The sequence below is a fragment of the Paralichthys olivaceus genome, chromosome 15, assembly GCF_024713975.1.
Source record: "Paralichthys olivaceus isolate ysfri-2021 chromosome 15, ASM2471397v2, whole genome shotgun sequence".
Lineage (NCBI taxonomy): Eukaryota > Metazoa > Chordata > Actinopteri > Pleuronectiformes > Paralichthyidae > Paralichthys > Paralichthys olivaceus.
In genome coordinates, this window is record NC_091107.1 from 14,970,198 (window position 1) to 14,992,451 (window position 22,254).

The following is a 22,254-nucleotide window of genomic DNA, read 5'->3' on the forward strand; positions in this document are numbered from 1 at the left end:
TGGGGCAGAGCCAGTATATATATATACATATTTTATAATTGTTTAATATTGCGATATAGAGCATTTTTCAACATTTTCTCAGAGAATAAATCATGGATCTTGATTTAAAAATATCAGGCATGTTAAGGGGACTGACTTTTATGTGGATGTAATTTGCTCCAGATCCAAATAAAAATTCAGATCAGTTCAGTGAAATTAAGCTTCAGTGACTCGTCATCACTGCAGAAATGTCATTTCTTATTACCTCTGCCAGGGAGGTCACGTTTCCAACCCTGTTTGTTTCAACTCTTCATTATCATTGTGAGCTTTTTTTTCAACATTTTCCTTGATTTCCCATTAAATCATTTATATATATGTCAATGATAAAAATCTAATGTTTATGGGACAGATGTTTATGAGTGTGTAATTTAGTGGGGTTTGATGTAGGGCCATTTCTGGAGTTATGATTTGTTATAATGATCGCCATTCTAGTAAATATATATATGTATAATTTGGATTTAGTGTCTTTTTTTGGTGATTTTTTAAATCTAAACTATGAATCAAAGATAAAATACTCTTGAGTATTGCAGATGTGTTGATCTGTCTTCAGCTTGCGTTTCAGTGGCAAAGCAATGTGATGTGTGAAGCACATACTATCAGAGCAAGGCTTGAAATGTGGCTATGGTCATGCAGCAGAATGATGTCCTAACCAGCGTATAGTTAACTGTGCTGCAGGTATTTCTGTATATGCTGGTGCTCAATTAACAGGCTAATTTCACTGCAGACATTTCAACTTGTCGCTGCAGGAAAGACTCAGTTGAAACTAATGGCAGTAAGGATGGCTCTAAAATGTGCCATGCCTCAGCACACCTAAATGGGATTCAGCCATTATTCATGTGCAAGTATGTGCCAGAGTCTGGTGTGGCATTAGTATTCACAGGAAGAGAAAGATTAGGACAATCGCAGTCACATATATGAACCTGATGCAAGGCTGTGTTGCAAAACTCCCACTGAGGCAAAACCACATGTTCACTGCATATTAATTAGTGTGGAATTTTGATAATTTCTCATTTGAAGGTAAAACCATTACACAATCTTGTGGCCCTGACTTCTGTGGAGGTTGAAACAATGACAGTAAAATCTGATTCTTTTGTATTTGTATTCTGCTCACATGGTGCATATTTATAAACTATATACAGTATATTGCTCAACTATAATATGAAATCAAGTAACATTGTAACACAGAGACCATGCACACAATGCAGGGCACATAAACACACACACGGCAAATTATAATATATATATATATATATATTTTTTTTTATTGACAAATCCACAAAACCTCACAAGCTGGTAAATATAAACAGATAGATATAAAAATATTCCATGGACTCCCGCGAGCATTGATCACTGTGACTCATCCATAAGACACACAATTATTATTTGATTGTACTTTTCTCAAACATGAGTCTGATATTTAGTTTCGTCTTTCGCCTCTAAGTCTCGCGAGACCTCGCATGCAGCTGTTGCCCTGGAAACCAAGCTCAACAGCCGCCGCTGCTTGAGTTAATGTCGCTTTGAGTCCTGCAGTGACTTTTGAATATCCACCTCCACCATGGCTGACGACTACTACAAAACCCTGGAGATTAACAGGAGCGCCACAGACGCAGATATCAAAAAGGCGTAGGTCTCTCTCGTTAAAGTACAACCCTGAAAACCTGAAGCCTTCCACACACGTTAATATCAGCTGTTCTTTGTTTTGTTGTCCATTTCTACCTCTTTTATTTTGCCAGATATCGACGACTGGCGTTGAAGTTTCACCCAAAGAGCGGCAGAGAAGCAGGAAGCACAGACAGGTTCAGTCAGCTGGGGGAAGCCTACGAGGTTCTCAGCGACCGTAAGTAACCAGAAGAGTGAAGCTGAGGTTGGTTTACATCGGTGGCTTTGTCATAATATTAAAAATAATGATGAGATTAATAATGATAATGATAATAACTGTTGTCTGAGTCCTGCAGCTCTGGAGTCAGAGAGAGACTGTGGAAGTTAGTGGCATAGAATAGAACAGAATAGAATGCCTTTAATGTCATCACACAATGAAGCATGGCGAAATTACAGCAGCTACCACTGAAAGGTGCATTTAGTAAAAAAAAAGAAATAAAATATAACAATAAAATAAACATGTTTACAGGACGTTAAAAACTATACAAAAAAGTGCAACGAGAGGTGCAAGAGGAGGTAGTTGTGGTTGATTGTAGTGCAGAGTAGGTAGTTACAAAGTTACATGTAGTAAAGAAGGGGAGAAGTGTTCTGTGCATGGACCTAGACCTACAGCAGCATAACTAAGGGATGGTTTAGGACTCACCTGATCCAGAACTAACTATAGGCTTTATCAAAAAGGAACGTTTAACCTTAAATGTAGAGGTGGTGTGGAGCTGGTTCCACAGGAGAGGAGCCCTACTCTTACAGTAGAATGACTATTATGACCAGTGCCCTGCCACAGTGTACTAACAGACTGTGTCAACATCTGTTTTCTTTGTTACAGCTCGGAAAAAGGCAACCTATGACAAGTTTGGTGAGGAGGGACTAAAGGGTGGGATTCCACCTGAGTTTGGCAGCGGTGGGGCCTGGTCATCTAAATATGCCTACCATGGGAATCCAGAAAAAACATTTAAACAGTTCTTTGGAGGTGACAACCCATTTGCAGGTGAAAAAAAATACAAACGAATGCCATGGAATATAATGTCATATGTTTTGTCAAATGTAATACCAGCAATATTTTAGTTTTATTTATATTTATTTATCAATAGACTTCTATACAAATGATGCACCACTTCAGTTTGGTGGCCTACAACCGGTGGTGGTGAAGACACAAGACCCCCCAATAGAGAGAGACCTTCATTTGTCCCTGGATGATCTGTTCCACGGGTGCACAAAAAAGATTAAGATATCTCGCAGGGTAAGAACATTCAAAAGTTACACTAAAAAAAGCAACTCATGGACACAAATCAACTACTTGTTATATTTAAATAATCATTTATGTTTTGCTTTATTTCTTGAACAGGTTATGAATGAGGGTGGATACACATCCAGTATCAAGGACAAGATCCTCTCTATAGATGTCAGTCCTGGATGGAAAGAAGGCACAAGAATTGTCTTCTCCAAAGAGGGAGATCAGGTAGAGTAACTAAACATTATTTTCTGTTGATATTTAAAACTGCTCTAAAAATTGTTACCAACAACTCAACCGATCTATTGTCTCTAGCAGTGTAATAAGTGAGTGAACTCATCATTCAGTGTTATAATGGTTTGTTTTTTTTAAAACTGTTAACCTGTGGCTATTTCATCAGTCATGTCAAGGTCAACATCAGTATGACTTTTATGAGAGAGGAAGAGAAAAGGAGAAAATAATCTTTGACTTGAAATGCCTCCTCAATTTGTTTGAGTTTAGGATGAGTATTTTTGATCTTAAAAACGAGGTCAGACTTTAGAGACAGTCTTCATCTTCTTTAGTTCTTGTATGTTGTTTAATGTGAAAAGCATTGCACAAATAAAATATATTCACTTTTACCTACTTAAAATTTTTTCACAATAATGTATTTCTCACAAGACCTGAGTAGAAGTTTTTGATGCCGTCTGTTGTGGGATGGTGGAATTTCCAAAGGATCGCCACTAGGTGTGCTCAGAAGATCCCCCTCTAACATCTAGTCACTCAGGCACATAGACTGTATATAAACTCAGGCACATAGACTGTATGTAAACTCAAGCATGCTGAAATGATTGTCATCCAATACTTTTTGCTTTTTAATCTGATTAAATTGCAGGGACCAAACAGCATTCCTGCAGATATTGTGTTCATTGTGCGGCAGAAGAGTCATCCTCTGTTTAAAAGACAACATGATGACCTGATCTACAAGCTCCAAATCTCTCTGGAGATGGTGAGTCATTTAACAGTTGTTTTCATTATCACTTAAACCTAAAGATTTGATATAAAAAAAACACTAAAACAAAAAAACAACCATCTCCCACAGGCCTTGACTGGCTTCTCTGTGAATGTGCCGACGCTAGATGGCAGGCTACTCAATATTCCCATCAACGACATAGTGCAGTAAGTGCTTTTCTATACTGGGGCCAATGTGGAAATCTGAATTATATTGTGGAATTCAGTGTACTGTTAATTTGACATTGATCTCAGATGAATAATTTAAATGTAAATATCAGAACTGGGAGAGATGAGAAATGAGAGAGATCAATTCAAATAGTATACATCACCCATGCAGTTAAACAGGAACATTTCTACAAGGATTTGTTTTGGCTTTGTGCCTCATCTCCATCAATAATCATTTTCCTGTCTCTGATTTGTTGTTTCAGTTTTACATATAGAAAAGTGGTGCCTGGAGAGGGAATGCCGCTGTTCCAGGATCCTTCACAGAGAGGAGACCTCATCATTCACTTTGACATCCAGTTCCCAGAGAAGCTCTCCGCTGACAGAAAGCATCTGATCAAACAAGCTTTAAAATAAATATTGATCACATTTTAATACTTGTTTCTATCCTTAGACCGATGATTATTGTAATCACTTCTATTTCCAATATACACCAAAGAACAATTTGTACAACATAACATTGACACTTTGAGTCAATAAACACAAAGGAGGAAACAAAAGGCAAAGAAATCGGTAAACATAATCTCTCAGCAGCCTGTCATCATGGCCCGTTTCAGCTGCTCGTATGTCACGAACATCACCACATTCCAGGAACTCATGCGTAAGAAAGAGAGCATGAACCTTAAGAGGAGGAGAAAAAAAAATTACAATTCATATTATCATCATTTTGTTCACAGCCATTTGTTTCCTGTTCATTTTAATCCTCATTCATCATTCAGACATCGTCCATGCAGTCAACAATTACCCCTTATAAAAGGCAAGTGGTCCTTCTTTGGTCATCATGGTAGCAGCACAGTTGAGGGTGCTTCTGTACTGGCCAAGAGAAGAGTTCATATATCTTGTCTTGACCACATCGACAGGCGAAGCGATGACTGTCGTGCATAACCCTGCACCGAAGGCTGATAGAAAGTGGCAGGGCAGGTTGTCTGTGGAGCGAAGGCTGTAAATTAGTGTCCCAGGAAAAGAAACACTAAAATCCACTGGATTATGTTGGGTGCAGCCATTGTTTCACCTGTCAGGGGCGTGGACTTTAGAAGTGTATCCTTGATGAAGTCGTACGTCACCAGTTCTGTGCAGTTGACTGTCGCGTTCCGTACAATGTTTGGAGCTGTACCTGTGCGACGGAGTAAAATAAGCCCATTTATTGTAAGAAACTGGAGAATAACCTCAAGGATACTCACAGCTATCATAAAATAATCTATACCTTTCCATAGGCCACGGATGCCTTCTTCCCTAGCAATGGTCCTGTAAGCATCTATGGTGCTACAGTAGCGTCTGGCGAGCCCAGTGGACCTGGCCTGTGCCTGGAAGCGGACTTTCACCACATCTGTGGGCTGAGCTAACACAACCGCCATGGCACCTGTGGTAGATCCCGCAAGCAGCTGAGTGCCAATGCCTACATCTGAACCAGAGAAGAGGGAGGTGATTGTCGCAGGACTTTCACAACTAGACCAACAATAAAAACACATTCACAGATACTTACGCTCAGAGCCTCGGTTGTAGAACTGCTTTACAGAGTCGTAGAGGCCAATGCGGACAGAGGCGAAGCTCATCTGCCTCTGGAGTCCTGCCACCAGTCCACTGTAAAGACTCCTGGGTCCTTCTGTGCGCACCATGGTACTGATGGTGCCAAACACACCTCGATACTTCACCGCTGACCCATTCCCTGCTGCTACAGATGCTATGGCCTCCCCTTGGATCTGTGCAAGGACAATGGGAAATGGAAATTCAATTAAAGATAAGAAATGATGTGGTTAAGAGGGCCTATACATAACATGGTATATTTATACACTCACCGGCCACTTTATTAGGCACACCTGTTCAATTGCTTGTTAACACAAAGAGCTAATCAGCCAATCACATGGCAGCTACTCAATGCATTTAGGCATCTACTCTAAGAGACTTGCTGAAGTTCAAGTGACTTTGAACATGGCATGGTTGTTGGTGCCAGATGGGCTGGTCTGAGTATTTCAAAAACTGCTGATCTACTGGGATTTTCAGGCACAACCATCTCTAGGGTTTACAGAGAATGGTCCGAATAAGAGATAATATCCAGTGAGCGGCAGTTGTGCGGACCAAAAATGCCTTGTTGATGACAGGGGTCAGAGGAGAATGGGCAGAGTGGTTCAAGGTGATAGAAAGGCAACAGTCACTCAAATAACCACTTGTTAAAACCAAGGTATGCAGAATACCATCTCTGAACGGACAACACGTTGAACCTTGAAGCAGATGGGCTACAGCAGCAGAAGACCACACTGGGTGCCACTCCTGTCAACTAAGAACAAGAAACTGTGGCTACAATTCACACAGGCTCACCAAAATTGGACAATAGAAGATTAGAAAAACGTTGCCTGGTCTGATGAGTCTCGATTTCAGCTGCGACATTCAGATGGTAGGGTCAGAATTTGGCATGGATCTCTTGTACCAACGGTAAAAACTGGTGGTGGTGGTGGTGTTATGGTGTGGGGGATATTTTCTTGGCACACTTTGGGCCCCTTAGTACCAATTGAGCATCATTTAAACACCACTGCCTACCTGAGTATTGTTGCTGACCATGTCCATCCCTTTATGACCACAGTGTACCCATCTTCTGATGGCTACTTCCAGCAGGATAATGCACCATGTCAGAAAGATCACATCATCTCAAACTGGTTTCTTGAACATGACAATGAGTTCACTGTACTCCAATGGCCTCCACAGTCACCACATCTCAATCCAATAGAGCATCTTTGGGATGTGGTGGAACAGGAGATTTGCATTATGGATGTGCACCTGATAAATCTGCAGCAACTGCGCGATGCAGTCGTGTTAATATGGACCAAAATCTTGGAGGAATGTTTCCAACACCCTGTTGAATCTACTTCTGAAGGCAAAAGGGGGTCCAACCAGCTACTAGCAAGGTGTACCTAATATAGTGGCCGGGGAGTGTATATGTGCACATGTATGAAGTGTTGATGGAAAGTTGACATATGTTAACATACATATTAACTTATTTTTTGTACCTGCAGTCGCACTTCGGCTGTGTCCAGGGGAAAGGTGAGCAGGTCAGCGATACAAGCTGCAGTTCCTGCTCCAAAAAACTTCACAGCTGCTGACAGAGGCACATCAGCAGGTTCAAATCCAACCATTTTCCAGAGTTATTTTGATCAACACAGGGACAGAAGATTGAAATATGTGGACAGGAGAGGAAGAAAGAGAGAGCTAACAAACTACCTAATAAACTTTCGATAGTGTGGCAAAAGAGGCAGATGCCCAAACAGTGTGGCAACAAAGGCAACAAAGGCAGCTGCCTTTAAACAGTGTGGCAACAAAGGCAACAAAGGCAGCTGCCTTTAAACAGTGTGGCAACAAAGGCAGCTGCCTTTAAACAGTGTGGCAACAGGCAATTGGAAGTGCCTATATGAGCTACTGTTGCCATGATTTGAGCTTGCCATTACCGCATTTACTTCTACCATGGCTGAAGACTACTACAAAACACTGGAGATAAACAGGAGCGCCACAGACACAGATATCAAAAAGGCGTAGGTCTCTCTCGTTAAAGTACAACCCTGAAAATTTGAAACCAGTCACACTTGTTTAATATCAGGTGTTTTATTTTGCCAGATATCGACGTCTTGCGTTGAAGTTTCACCCAAAGAGCAGCAAAGAAGCAGGAAGCACAGACAGGTTAATTCAATTAGGTGAAGCCTACGAGGTTCTCAGTGACCGTAAGTAACCAGAAGAGTGAGGCTGAGGTTGGTTTATATCGGATGTTAGCTTAGTCATTCAAGAGAGACAGAGAAAGATAGAGACAGTGAAAGAGAGACACAGAGAGAGGGACTATAGGAGGGAAAAACACAGTCAGTGACATGTGGTGAAATAAATAAATGAATATGGGGGCAGGGAGCGGAATAAGGGGAGAAGATCTCAGTGCATGATGGGAATTTCCCCAGCAGTCTAAACCTACAGCAGCATAGCTAAGGGATGGTTCAGGACTCACCTGATCCAGAACTAGCAATAGGCTTTATCAAAAAGTAACATTTTAAGTTTAACCTTAAATTCAGAGGTGGTGTGGAGCTGGTTCCACAGGAGAGGAGCCTGGTAGCTGAAGGCTCCATCTTCCATTCTATTTTTACAGACTCTAGGAATAACAAGAGAGCCTGTACTGCGGGAGTGAAGTGATCTATTGGGACAGTACAGAGTTATGAGCTCTTTGATATTGAAGGGCTTTGATTGTTAACAAAGACAGTATTGTGTAAACTTTACTGGAACAAATCAACTCAAAATCAGTGGTTAGAGTTACGAGTCTGTTTTAGGTTATTTAAAGAAAGTAATTTAACAGTGGTTAAAGATGAACACACAGCTAAAGTAGAATAAAACATAACAGAAATAATTTAACAAAGAATGGCACTCAGAACATTTAAATTTGATCTTCTTTAAATGTCTTAAACGTTGTAAGATTGGACATTTTCTCATAGAATAATTCATGGATGTTGATGAAAAAGGTCAGGGGACTGATGTTTATATGTGTGATGTGGTGCAGCGTGATTGGATTGAAGGGGAATTGGTGGAGGCATACGCTCCACTGGGTGCTTTTTCTATTTCTCTCAGGAATAAAGGAACATTTAGAAAAACACCATATATTATGCCAAAATTGAATTGTTTCTTACCAGACTCATAACACATCCTTCCACCAAGTGTTCTGGAAATCCATTCAGCAGTTTGTGTGTAATCCTACTTACAAACAAACAAACAAACCAACAAATGGATAGGGGAGATAGCATTACCACCTAAACAACCTCATTGCTCTTATATCAAGATGAACAAATTATTACTAATACAAAACATTACACTTCATGTCTCACATTTCACAGACTGAAGTTGGTGTAAAGAAAGATTAACTTTTAAATTACCAAAGTGTGTATAGTAAAAATTACTGTACAAGTAAAGAGTTTAGTTTGTGTATCTATAAAACTGTCCACATTTTACCACAGTGTACTAACAGACTGTGTCAACATTTGTTTTCTTTGTTACAGCTCGGAAAAAGGCAACCTATGACAAGTTTGGTGAGGAAGGACTAAAGGGTGGGATTCCACCTGAGTTTGGCAGCGGTGGGGCCTGGTCATCTAAATATGCCTACCATGGGAATCCAGAAAAAACATTTAAACAGTTCTTTGGAGGTGACAACCCATTTGCAGGTGAAAAAAAAGGAAACAAATGGCGTACAGTAAATATGTTTGTCAAACTTAATACCAGAAACGTTGCTCAGATTTCGTTTTGCTTAATTTATTTATCAATAGTCTTCTATACAAATGATGCACCACTTCAGTTTGGTGGCCTACAACCAGTGGTGGTGAAGACACAAGACTCCCCAATAGAGAGAGACCTTCATTTGTCCCTGGATGATCTGTTCCACGGGTGCACAAAAAAGATTAATATATATCGCAAGGTAAGAACATCTGTATGTGAGATATCCTTTTAGATTACACAGTTTTTCAGTGGTCGAATCATTCAAACATCCAATAGTTACACTGAAAGCAACTCATGGACACAAATCAACTACTTGTTACATTTAACTAATCATTTCTTGAACAGGTTATGAATGAGGGTGGATACACATCCAGTATCAAGGACAAGGTCCTCTCTATAGATGTCAGTCCTGGATGGAAAGAAGGCACAAGAATTGTCTTCTCCAAAGAGGGAGATCAGGTAAAGTAACTAAACATTATTTTCTGTTGATACTTAAAACTGCTCTGAAGATTTTCAGTGCATTTGAAAAGCATTACAGAAATCAATTTTAGTCACTTAAACTTACAATTTCTCACAATAATGTATTTCAAACAAGACCTAAGTTGAAATTTCTGATTTATCCAACTCTCTGTTGCTTCATACTAAAATCTGAATTTTCAGCAAATGGGACTATAATAAATAATCCACGTTTTTAATTGTACTGCAAGCTTGAAGTCTAGCAATATACCAATGCGAAAAGTAAATTATGGATGAGAAGCACAACACATATTCCTAAAGTTTTGGTTAGAAAAAAAAGAATACACATTTCTTATAATTATAATAATGCAACATTCCACAGATTTATACTGGATTGTTACATGATAATAACCATTATGACACATAGAGGAATCTTGGTGCAAGAAGGGTAATTGTTTATTCGATCAATCATATGGGAATTATTAGGAATTATACATTTTCTTATTACTGAAATTTATTTTTATTAAGTCTGTTTCATTTTATACTAGATTTTCAAATGCCACATTTTAACATTTTCTCTCAGTGGTGAGAAAATGTTAATGTTAATAGGTGACAGGAAACTTGCTCCAGCTTTCAAAAGCAATTTTGAAATTGTGAATAATTTAAGAACGAGGTCAAGACAGTAGAAAAATAAGAGTTTAATATGAACAAGTAAGAAAATTAATTTTTTGTGAAGTTTATTTAATCCTTCAGTTGTGGCATGGTGGAATTTCCAAAGGATCGCCACTAGGTGTCCTCAGAAGATCCCTCTCTAAAATCTAGTGGCACAGGCACATAGACTGCATATAAATTCAAGCACATAGACTGTATGTAAACTCAAGCATGCTGAAATGATTGTCATCCAATACTTTTTGCTTTTTAATCTGATTAAATTGCAGGGACCAAACAGCATTCCTGCAGATATTGTGTTCATTGTGCGGCAGAAGAGTCATCCTCTGTTTGAAAGACAACATGATGACCTGATCTCCAAGCTCCAAATCTCTCTGGAGATGGTGAGTCATGTAACAGTTGTTTTCATTATCACTTAAACCTAAAGATTTGATATAAAAAAAACACTAAAACATAAAAACAACCATCTCCCACAGGCCTTGACTGGCTTCTCTGTGAATGTGCCGACGCTAGATGGCAGGCTACTCAATATTCCCATCAACGACATAGTGCAGTAAGTGCTTTTCTATACTGGGGCCAATGTGGAAATCTGAATTATATTGTGGAATTCAGTGTAATACTAAATTTCCTTTGTACTATTAATTTGACAATGATCTCAGATATTATTAAAGCTTGATGAATCATTTAAAGGTACAATGTGTAGAATTTTGTGATATCTAGTGATGAAATTGCATGTTGCAGCTGAACACCCCTCACCTCACACTCTCCTTCCAAACATGAAAAAGAACCTGTGGTAGCTTCAGTTGTCATAAAAACATGGCGGCCTCTATAGAGAGGACCCCCTTGATGTAAATTTAAAGTAATACATATAAAGGGCCTTTTCTGGGGTAAAGAAAACTACAATTCAAACAATTTAGATGAAACAAACTAGTGAAAACATCATGAGGATTATTCTACATTAAATTTCTGCCAATAGTTCCCTTTCACCTAAATCTTACACACTGGACCTTTAAATGTAAATATCAGAACTGGGAGAAATGAGAAATGAGAGAGATCAATTCAAATAGTATACATCACCCATGCAGTTAAACAGGAACATTTCTACAAGGATTTGTTTTGGCTTTGCGCCTCATCTCCATCAATAATCATTTTTCCTGTCTCTGATTTGTTGTTTCAGTTTTACATATAGAAAAGTGGTGCCTGGAGAGGGAATGCCGCTGTTCCAGGATCCTTCACAGAGAGGAGACCTCATCATTCACTTTGACATCCAGTTCCCAGAGAAGCTCTCCGCTGACAGAAAGCATCTGATACAACAAGCTTTGAAATAAATACTGATCACATTTTAATACTTGTTTCTATCCTAGACTGATGATTATTGTAATCACTTTTATTTTCCATATACACCAAAGAGCAATTTGTACAACATAACATTGACACTTTGAGTCAATAAACACAAAGGAGGAAACAAAAGGCAAAGAAATCGGTAAACATAATCTCTCAGCAACAACATCAGCCTTCCGCCGGGCAGCAATCACAGAATTGTTGTGCAGTTGTGATTTGCTGCCATCATGGCCCGTTTCAGCTGCTCGTATGTCACGAACATCACCACGTTCCAGGAGCCCAGGCGTAAGAAAGAGGGCATGAACCTTAAGAGGAGAAAAATAGTCATATTATCATGATTTTGTTCACAGCCATTCCTTTCCTGTTCATTTCAATCCTCATTCATCATTCAGACATCGTCCATGCGGTCAAAAATTACCCCTTATAAAAGGCAAGTGGTCCTTCTTTGGTCATCATGGTAGCAGCACAGTTGAGGGTGCTTCTGTACTGGCCAAGAGAAGAGTTCATATATCTTGTCTTGACCACATCGACAGGCGAAGCGATGACTGTCGTGCATAACCCTGCACCGAAGGCTGATAGAAAGTGGCATGGCAGGTTGTCTGTGGAGCGAAGGCTGTAAATTAGTGTCCCAGGAAAAGAAACACTAAAATCCACTGGATTATGTTAGGTGCAGCCATTGTTTCACCTGTCAGGGGCGTGGACTTTAGAAGTGTATCCTTGATGAAGTCGTACGTCACCAGTTCTGTGCAGTTGACTGTCGCGTTCCGTACAATGTTTGGAGCTGTACCTGTGTGACGGAGTAAAATAAGCCCATTTATTGTAAGAAATTGGAGAATAATTTCAAGGATTCTCACAGCTATCATAAAATAATCTATACCTTTCCATAGGCCACGGATGCCTTCTTCCCTAGCAATGGTCCTGTAAGCATCTATGGTGCTACAGTAGCGTCTGGCGAGCCCAGTGGACCTGGCCTGTGCCTGGAAGCGGACTTTCACCACATCTGTGGGCTGAGCTAACACAACCGCCATGGCACCTGTGGTACATCCCGCAAGCAGTCGAATGCTGATGCCTACATCTGAACCAGAGTAGAGGGAGGTGATTTTCGCAGGACTTTCACAACTAGACGAACAATAAAAACACATTCACAGATACCTACGCTCAGAGCCTCTGGTGTAGAACTGCTTTACAGAGTCGTAGAGGCCAATGCGGACAGAGGCGAAGCTCATCTGCCTCTGGAGTCCTGCCACCAGTCCACTGTAAAGACTCCTGGGTCCTTCTGTGCGCACCATGGTACTGATGGTGCCAAACACACCTCGATACTTCACCGCTGACCCATTCCCTGCTGCTACAGACGCTATGGCCTCCCCTTGGATCTGTGCAAGGACAATGGGAAATGGATATTCAATTAAAGATAAGAAATGATAGGGTAGAGAGGGTCGTCCACCAACTAGATGGCCAGTAGTTCAATCCCTAGCACTTCCAGTCTTGATTCCAAAGTGTCCGTGGAATGGTGTGATAGAAAACGTGATGTATGAATGTGTTTTCATGGGTGAATGTTACTTGTACTGCACAGTGTTTCCAGTGGTTGTTAAGACTGGTAAATCTCTCAGAAATACAGACAATGGCCTATACACAAAATGTTACATATATGTGCACATGTAAGCTATATATGTTAACTTAGTTTTTGTACCTGCAGTCGCACTTTGGCTGTGTCCAGGGGAAAGGTGAGCAGGTCAGCGATACAAGCTGCAGTTCCTGCTCCCACAAACTTCACAGCTGCTGACGGAGGCACATCAGCAGGTTCAAATCCAACCATTTTCCAGAATTATTTTGATCAACACAAGGACAGAAGATTGACTTTTGTTGACGGGACAAGAAGCTCCTCAATCTGCAAAAAAACACCACATTGCATCCAAAGGTTATTGTATTCCACAAGCACCTTGGCAAAGTTAAGTCATTAGAATAACAAAATATACAATAGAACATTTTATACTTGATTCTAGGTCTCGTACTTAACTCTGTACACGATAAACCAAATAGTTGTCTCATGGAACATGCTAATTAAGTAAAAGGGATATTCTTAATAGTGTTATTGATGCTTAAAGTGAGACAGCTGCAGACAACACATGGATGCATCAACTCATTGAAATTTAACTTTTCTAATAGATTCTTACCTTTTAGGACAAAAACGTCTGAGATCAGGATTCTCTAAACGTGTCCCTCTGGCTGAACTTTGTCCCAGCTATAAACTGATGTCCATGATTTTCCATAGAAAATTGTTCTATAGTGATTGGTCTTAAGATCATACTCCAAATCCTGGTAAAACACATACTAGTTAACATAGAAATGGAACAAAGTATTAACAAAAATAACACTGTCCTGAAATGAAAAAACATCATATTTGAGATTGTACCGTGATTTGATTCAGATGTCGAGCAGCCTGGTAAAATGCAGAGAATCTTGAAGTGAAAAGATCAAAATGAATAACGAGAACTGACGCCTGGACAGGATGCAGACATGTGGGGAAGAGAAACACCTCTTTAAATACTACTGTGATGCTGTTACATCACTGCATGTGTTGCTGCTGCAGCCCCACCCCCACTGTATCTATGGGCTGCCTACTGGTCCCATGGGCCGACTGTAAACCTGTCTGTGTGACAAACAGCCTGTGGCTTGGTTTGCCTGATTTATCTTTTGTCTCCTTGGGTTTATAATCAAGCTCCCAGATTGTGTCCTCAGACCAACAACAACATCACAACAAAGATTACAAACCTGAGTTGTGATCAATAAGACAGGCTGAATATTTTTGAGAAATAACCATTTTATGAAAATAAATGATGTAGGACAAAATTTGATTTTCTTACTTGCTTAAAATAATTTGGTTAAGTGCAGCATCTGTGTAAAGGTTTGTACTTACAGCACAGCAAGCTCAGACTTGTAGAGTGCTGAGTCATGCTGAAAACACAAGAACATATAAGAACACTTGTACGTTGCCCAGCAAATTAGATCCGTATGTTCGGAACCATTAACATATACGACTGCTCTTCGTTGAAATGTCCTGTTCATGCCCTTTTGTTGCTGCACTGATAGAAGTGGTGTAACACTGAACTGTGTTTTTGAAAATAAATTCACAAACGGCATAGTTTGTATAAATCAATAAAGGGGAATGTACACAAACATGTTTCCATGATAGAGCTCTGTAAAGCAATGCAACATAAGGTTAAAGGTTTGTGAAGTCGTATAGATTCTGGTTCTTATTTGGATCTTCACCATATTGTTCACACTCTCAAACACTTTCATCAAGATCAAAATGTTTGAAAACACCCTAAATTTCAAAATGTTCAAGTAAGTGTAAAAGATCCATCCCCTGATCTGGATCCGCACCAAAATTGAATGGGCTCTGTGTTGATCCATACCACATTGTTCCACCAAGTTTTGTTCTGTTCTGTCCATACCACAACCATAGTGAGGACATTTCGGCTCGTCCTCACAATTTCAATGGCTTGTCTGAGGGTTGAGACTTAGTTTTAGGGTTAGGGTTATGGTTAGGCATTTAGCACCCAGACCTGGGTGCATGTACATCTTGGAGCCCAGTTGGGATCCCTCTCTTGATCCAGAGCCATTGGCTGCAGCGTTCTTCAGTGTGTGATGCTTCTTTTATGGTCTGGTGCAGGGCTTGTCCCTGGATCCCTAGATCTTTGAACAACCTGATGGTGGATGTTGCAAGGAAACCCCGGCAGCCAACCTCCACAGGGCAAACTATTGCTTTCCGTGAGAAAATGAAGTCACAGGTTGTTCTAAGCAGAAAGTTAATCCTGCTTGCTTCCATTCACCACAGGTACTTCCAGTTGATCTGTCTTTTCTCTATGCTCTCCCATTTCATTCACTGCCATTTCTCACAGAGGAGTTGATCATTCTCTCCATGTTCTCAACTCTTGTGATAGGAACGTCAAATATACTGTAAGTGGTCACATCAGTAGGGGTAACAGGCCAAACTGTAAGCACCAGAGCTTTAGTTTGCCAGGAAGCATGGACTGGTTCTTGAGGCCACTGTTAACATCCTGCTTCAGTTGCTGGACCTGCTTGTAGTGTGTGATGCTTGCATCATAGCATTGTCCAAGGCTTTTTATGGGTATATTAGACACTGTTGTAATGGGTTCTCCATTAATGTAGAACATATGGTCTGATCTGTTTCCTTTGCTTATTGAGATGCTTCTTGAGAAATTTAAATACTTTGCACAACCCTGCTTAAATCCCAAGAATCTTCACTTTCTGTTGACAACTTTCAGCATTTTATCAAGCAGACTGATTCATCCAACCATCCCATGCAGATGAATTTTACTCACACTAGTTAGGAGTTTTTAGTTAAAAGATAGACTGAGAAATTAAAAACTGGCGCTTTATTTTTTTTTTCATTTCAATATCATGTATAATATATTCTATTCATATGACTTATCGACCAGCGATACATCACATTATTTACAAAAAGCAGCACATAGATGAACCTACAAATTCCTGACTACATGCAGAATATATAAGGGTTAACATTGTAAACAGTCCACAAGAAGACAAAGTAAAGGACATAGACATAATTACTGTTGAGGTCAAATATTGTCTGATCCAGTTTCTCTGTTTCTTTCATGGAAAACCTGCCCTGAATGCAGATACAGTTCATTCTTGTAAACATGAAAATACATCTTCAAAGCGGGGTGCTGGTGTGCCCACAGTGTCCCTGGTGATTCAGGAGTTTGATGAGTCACTGCTTCCTTCCATTGGTCTTCATAAAACATGAGCTCTTATGCATCAGCATCTCCTCTGAGCCACTTCAGTAATGTGACCTAGGACTCCCGGCTCTTTTTTTGTATTTGAAGATCTCCTTTTCCAACAATGGGTCACCACTGGTCTCAGCTGCACTGTGGTAATGGCAAGGCCTTTGTGTCTCTGCAACCTTGAAATCTAATGAGCTGAGGTCAAAAAGGCGACTCCCAGCAGGTCTGTGCCCTGGTCATTCCTCGCTTAATCTGTTCATACGACACAAACATCACGATGTTCCAAGACCCCAGTCGCAAGAAAGAAGGCGTGAACCTGAAGGAGGCAAATGAAAGAGAAGTTAACAAGTGTTGCCGGGATATTTTACTGTTGTGTGGTTCACTGTTCGGTTAGCGTGTCTTTACCCTTTATAAAAAGCTTTGGGTCCTTCATTTCTCAGCATGGTGAGAGCACAGTTGATCGCGCTGCTGTACAGGCCAACTCCTGAGTTCATGAAGCGTGTTTTGACCACATCCACAGGAGAGGCCACAACTGTTGTGCAGAAACCTGCACTAAAGGCAGCTGTGAAGTGGCAGGGCAGGTTGTCTGCAGGGGAACAGAAGCGAAACCACATTTTTCCTCAATACATTTTGTTATTTTATCTTGATTGCAAAATAAGTTACAATGCTTGGAACGATATGATCTGCACTTTCTACGCTAAGTCATTTTGTTTTGGCTCACCTGTCATTAGATCATACTTCAGGATGAGTTCCTTGATCATGTCATAGGTCACCAGCTCTGCACAGTTTACAATGGCGTTACGAGTGATGTTGGGCATGCAGCCTGGAAGAAAGCAGCACAGGATGATTAAAAAAACAGGAAGTTACACGTTAAGCAATAACTAAAAAAGCACTTTTCTATTTGAAGCAGTACCTCTCCAAAGGCCCCTTATTCCCTCATCTCGCGCAATTGTCCTGTAGGCATCCAGGGTGCTGTTGTACCTCCTGCCACCATCAGCCAGTCGTACCTGGGCTTGGAAACGCACCTTCACCACATCTGTTGGTTGGGCAAAAGCCACAGCCATGGCTCCTGTGGTGCAGCCTGCCATGAGCCGAGTTACAATCCCAGCGCCTGAGCAGAATACATCAGTCAAATTGAAGCAATAGAAACAACCTCGATCATATATAACTCAATGATGTTCAGGTTATGATACGCACTCTCAGTGCCTCGTGTGTAAAACTGCTTCATGGAGTCATAAAGGCCGATTCGGACAGAGGCGAAGCTCATCTGCCTCTGGAGTCCTGCCACCAGGCCGTTGTAAAGACTCCTGGGCCCCTCTGTGCGCACCATGGTCATGATGGTGCCAAACACTCCTCGGTACTTTGTCGCACAGGCCCCTTCGATTTTACTAGCCTCTCCCTGAATCTGGGATGAGATGACATTGAAGGATTCTCAGCGGTAGGTTAAAAAAGTACAGACAAAATGAATGTCAGGACATGTCAAGTCCTTTTTTAGCTTTGTTCAGCTCACCTGTAGTCTGACTTTGGCAGTATCCAAGGGAAAGGTGACAAGGTCAGCGATGCAAGCGGCAGTGCCTGCTCCGAAGAATTTAACTGCCGGAGAGGGCACCATGACGTCCATGGGTTTCGTGCCAACCATTTCTACACCTGCTCTGATGAGACAAATGGAAAAATCTGCTCTTTGCCCAAGACCTCTAAGTATATGACATCCCATAGACTCACAATTACTCAGCTCAGCAAGACAGACACACACAGAATATAACTTTTCATGTGTTCTCACAAAAAATCCCTTTTGTTTGTTCTGATGTTTACATTTAATGGTGCTAAAATCTGATCGTAGAGGTAATATCTAGGGAGTTGGGTGTATTGTGGTGCTTATTATTGTGCAAACCTAGAAATTAAGAGTTTTGAAAATTAATCTTTGGAAGTGGTTCTGTTGTGGAAATGTCTGGGTCCATATGCTTTATTTGAAGTAAGCCAGCCAGCACTACCACTCACTGTCAAAGCAAGCATTAATCTCTAACTGGTGATGGAAGAAGAGTTTTTGTTTTTGCAAGAAGTCTTTTTGTGATGACTGAATAAATTGTTATACTTCAAAGATACAGGAAACAGACATCCTGATATCATTTAATCCTTTTATACAAATACTTTATATAAAACATGTTTTGTTGATATTATAAATAATATTCATTCAAGTGACATAAGTTGAGAACTCGGAAAAACAAAATCACTGTTATTTTACCTTAGTATCTTTCCAGGGAAGTTGCAACCCAACACAGTGGAGAGAGTATAGAATCCTTTATGTGCTTAGTCCCTTTAGTGTCCTCACGTCATGGTGTGTGCTTATACTGCTCAGTGACGCAGAAGCTGTTGAATTTATAGGCACATTTGCACATGACTGCAGGGCAGCCTGACAAGCCGTACACGCCTGTTATGTGAATCTCATGTTTACCAAATAGCCAGCAGGGAGACACAGACGGTAATTTGAGCACTTGTTGATCTGCTCCTGACAGTCTCATCTGGGCAGCCTGGACTCATGCTCTCTGAACACATATAAACGTTCACACTATATTCATGCTGTTTCACATTTAATATAAAGTTATATGCACTTGCTGACAATATCATGAAAGTAGAGAATGTATTTTAAGTTTTAACTCCACAGCTTAAGGAGTTAACCAACATTTTTTAACCTGGGCGTAGAACAGGTCATATAACTACTGACATCAAACAGCATTCCTTGTGTTTCTATTGGCTGATATGTGTGGCCAATCAGGGAATTGCTTTCATGGGGCATCTGACTGGCTGACAAGACCTCCGCAGTGGACAATGTTTGCATTGCATTCTCTTCTAAGTGTCGGTGCCCCACATCAAAATGCAAAACTGGCCGAGTAGCTTCAGGAATTCCCTCTCCCCTCCTCCCTGCAAGTTGTGAAGATACAAAATGTTCCAGGCTACAAGGACCCGCCATACTTCTCAGCCAATCCATACAATGAACGGAGGTGGGTGGATGCACATAGCATGTGTGCGTGACATCATTCTGTGTATACGAGCAGCACCCAAAGAGAGGACTGGATGCTGAATGGAAAGTGTTAGAGAGGGGGGACGCAAGTGTTGGACTTCTGAGTGTGCACGCTTCTATTCATGTGACTTTCCATTGCAGCTCCAGGTCACAGCCCCAGCAAGCCCACCACAAGTCCTTCAGTTGACTGTTCCAAACTCTGACCACTAGATATATAAAGTATCACCTGCCGTGACACGAGTCAGGATGTTATTTTATTCCAGGGAAATGAGTGTTAATCCTTTACATTCTAACATGCACCACTAATGTTTCTCTCGTATACATCTGCTACATCTGTGTGTCTAAGTACTTTTCTTTACTGTATTAAGTTACAACCACTTTGTATTCCACAACACAAGTGTCTCAAGATCCCTGAATGAAGAAGAAGAAAAGTCCCTGTTCAATTCAATTCCAGATTCAATGCTTGGAATTCGTCTCGGTGAGCTAACCCAAACATAGACAAGAAGACATAAATATATATAAATAATAATTCACACTCACACAAACTTTCTAGGAAATTTGGAGGAAGGTTGTAACTATGGCAAAGGATTAACCCATTACATTTTGTGGATCCAGACAAATTGGCAATTCCAAGAATTTCTTGCATGCATTTTCTTTTTTTCATCCCTAATCTTATTTGCAATGCACCGTCAAGAGTGAAACAGAAGAGAAGGGTCGCTACTTTCCCCACCTGCTTTCTATGGCCAACTCTAAAAACAGCTCCGTGAGAACACAGTGTGAATAACCTTTGAACACACAGTCTGACCAGTAAACAATTTACTGGTCCGGCTTCGACCAGTCTACACTGACCTCCCCCATAACCCATGAAAATGAGACTCAGCCAGCAGTCATCACTGTGATCTCCTGTTCTCTGAATACCACGAACCTTGAGTCAGTGCTGTGAGACAACTAATCTCTATTACTCCATGCTCTTATTCTATTAATATAATCAGCCATTGCGTCACATAAAGGTTAGTAGAACAAAGTGGAGCAGCAGCCCTCCTCATTCACAGACCTGTTCACCCGTGAACTTTGATTATAACCTTAATTCAACGAGACATTTAGTGAGAGGAAGGACAGGAAAACAACTCTAATGTGAAGTCAAATGTAATTACTATAGATCATGTTTGCTTGTTTTTTTCCCTTTTTTTAATATTTCTTAAACATCAAATCAAAGACTTAGGGCCTTGCTTGCTTCTGGAATAATAACAGTATGACACTGGGAAAACAAATGCATCCACTCCACATACCAGGAATGACTCAGCTGTTTGCAGAAACAGAAAAATGAGCTGCACACAGTGTCTGTGTCTCCCAGTAAATTTAGTGACACATTTTCATCAAAACTAATCTCAGGTGATTGCAGTTTCCATGGAAAGCAACAGTAGGTATCAGAGTCTCATATACATCCAGTCTGTTGGAACAGGATGTTCTTTATAATCTAGGGCTTGGCTAAGGACATAAAAATGCCTCTAACGTTGTGCTACATCACCCGTATTTCCCAGAGAGCACATGGTGAGAAGATCCTGTCACCCTCTGACGCAGTCCAGATGATAACTGCCCCAAAACAACAATCTGTGAACTGTTATTCCAACCAACCATCAGGCAACACATGGAACACCTTTGAACGTGGTACATGCGGTGCGAGCCAGATGTTCGACATATACACTGTGTGGGTATTGTGTTGGCGACTTGTACAGATAGGAGGTAAGACTTTGGTTAAAATGATGAATGAGATGACTGCAGGATAACACAGAGGAAAATATCCATATTGACTTGGCTTCACTTGCCGGATGAGACTGAACAGAACACAAACCAAATGTAAAGAGATGAAAAGCAACAGCAAAAAAAAGGCAGAAAATCCACAAACAGGTAAACTGACAATGGAGAGACACAAAATGACCATAGAAACACAAAACAACTGGGAAAATTGATATAAAAAGACAACAAAGAGATATAAAATGGCCGCAAAAGAATAAAACAACCACAATTTGACACAAAATGACCACAGAGAGATGCAAAACAACTTTAAAGAGACAGGTGAATATAGGTACACAACATGATCATAGAGATGCAAAGAAACCACAGAGATGCAAAAATGACGATGACAACAAACACATAAAACAACTACAGAGACAGGTGTGAGGTATATATATATATTTGATTGGATGACTCAGCTGAGAGGGTGTGATTTAAAGTGTATACCTTGTGTCAGTGCTGATTGAATAAGATGATGATTACACTGGCTAATAAAGGCATCTTCGTACCAATTTTAAAGGACATGTTTGTTCACTGTCACCTCATCCTGCCCTCCTCTGCCTTTCATAATCAAATGAACAAGTCTGCAACATGATCTGTTGTCATAACACACTCTTTATGTAACTGCATTTACTATCAAATGTCTCCCATTGAATAACAGTGACTCTGGCTGAATGGTAGCTAAGTGTAAAACTGAAGATTCCAGTGATCATAAACACACCTTAAAGCCTGCAGGGGTTTTTTCTCGTTATTATTACAGATTATAAGTAATGATTATTGGATTATTCTTGAAAGGTCACCAGCAGCAAACTCAATCTCCTGCTCTGCATTTTATA

The 22,254-nt window shown here is 40.5% G+C and overlaps 5 protein-coding genes across 8 annotated transcripts; 2 read left to right on the forward strand and 3 right to left on the reverse strand.

The window, feature by feature from the left end:
• Positions 1-22: 22 nt before the first annotated feature.
• On the forward strand, positions 23-4,516 carry LOC109628479 (dnaJ homolog subfamily B member 13-like). Its single transcript, XM_020085584.2, has 8 exons — positions 23-1,662; positions 1,773-1,876; positions 2,522-2,683; positions 2,787-2,935; positions 3,041-3,154; positions 3,801-3,914; positions 4,008-4,084; positions 4,348-4,516. The coding sequence occupies exons 1-8, from the start codon at positions 1,595-1,597 to the stop codon at positions 4,496-4,498; spliced, it is 939 nt and encodes a 312-aa protein (XP_019941143.2). The 5' UTR covers positions 23-1,594; the 3' UTR covers positions 4,499-4,516.
• On the reverse strand, positions 4,489-7,370 carry LOC109628462 (dicarboxylate carrier UCP2-like). Its single transcript, XM_069510247.1, has 6 exons — positions 7,144-7,370; positions 5,625-5,841; positions 5,346-5,543; positions 5,154-5,255; positions 4,887-5,067; positions 4,489-4,762 (listed from the first exon to the last, which is right to left on the reverse strand). Exons 1-6 carry the CDS (start codon positions 7,267-7,269, stop codon positions 4,669-4,671), a joined length of 918 nt encoding a protein of 305 aa, XP_069366348.1. The 5' UTR covers positions 7,270-7,370; the 3' UTR covers positions 4,489-4,668.
• A 130-nt stretch (positions 7,371-7,500) lies between these two features.
• On the forward strand, positions 7,501-11,841 carry LOC109628439 (dnaJ homolog subfamily B member 13-like). Of its 2 annotated transcripts, XM_069510243.1 has the most exons (9): positions 7,626-7,662; positions 7,745-7,848; positions 8,187-8,625; positions 9,157-9,318; positions 9,421-9,569; positions 9,716-9,829; positions 10,765-10,878; positions 10,972-11,048; positions 11,673-11,841. In XM_069510243.1, exons 3-9 carry the CDS (start codon positions 8,607-8,609, stop codon positions 11,821-11,823), a joined length of 786 nt encoding a protein of 261 aa, XP_069366344.1. In that variant the 5' UTR covers positions 7,626-7,662; positions 7,745-7,848; positions 8,187-8,606; the 3' UTR covers positions 11,824-11,841. The 2 variants fall into 2 exon arrangements, with proteins under 2 accessions (XP_019941084.2, XP_069366344.1); XM_020085525.2 differs by lacking the exon at positions 8,187-8,625 and having other exon boundaries at positions 7,501-7,662.
• A 3-nt stretch (positions 11,842-11,844) lies between these two features.
• Positions 11,845-14,622, reverse strand: ucp2 (uncoupling protein 2). Of its 2 annotated transcripts, none has more exons than XM_020085524.2 (8): positions 14,250-14,622; positions 14,011-14,152; positions 13,527-13,724; positions 12,993-13,209; positions 12,714-12,911; positions 12,522-12,623; positions 12,255-12,435; positions 11,845-12,141 (listed from the first exon to the last, which is right to left on the reverse strand). In XM_020085524.2, exons 3-8 carry the CDS (start codon positions 13,650-13,652, stop codon positions 12,027-12,029), a joined length of 939 nt encoding a protein of 312 aa, XP_019941083.2. In that variant the 5' UTR covers positions 13,653-13,724; positions 14,011-14,152; positions 14,250-14,622; the 3' UTR covers positions 11,845-12,026. The 2 variants fall into 2 exon arrangements, with proteins under 2 accessions (XP_019941083.2, XP_069366345.1); XM_069510244.1 differs by having other exon boundaries at positions 14,011-14,167.
• Positions 14,623-16,221: 1,599 nt separating this feature from the next.
• Positions 16,222-19,004, reverse strand: LOC109628354 (dicarboxylate carrier UCP2-like). Of its 2 annotated transcripts, none has more exons than XM_069510246.1 (7): positions 18,848-19,004; positions 18,116-18,252; positions 17,803-18,010; positions 17,519-17,716; positions 17,327-17,428; positions 17,011-17,191; positions 16,222-16,921 (listed from the first exon to the last, which is right to left on the reverse strand). In XM_069510246.1, the coding sequence occupies exons 2-7, from the start codon at positions 18,242-18,244 to the stop codon at positions 16,807-16,809; spliced, it is 933 nt and encodes a 310-aa protein (XP_069366347.1). In that variant the 5' UTR covers positions 18,245-18,252; positions 18,848-19,004; the 3' UTR covers positions 16,222-16,806. The 2 variants fall into 2 exon arrangements, with proteins under 2 accessions (XP_069366347.1, XP_069366346.1); XM_069510245.1 differs by having other exon boundaries at positions 18,116-18,257.
• Positions 19,005-22,254: the final 3,250 nt, after the last annotated feature.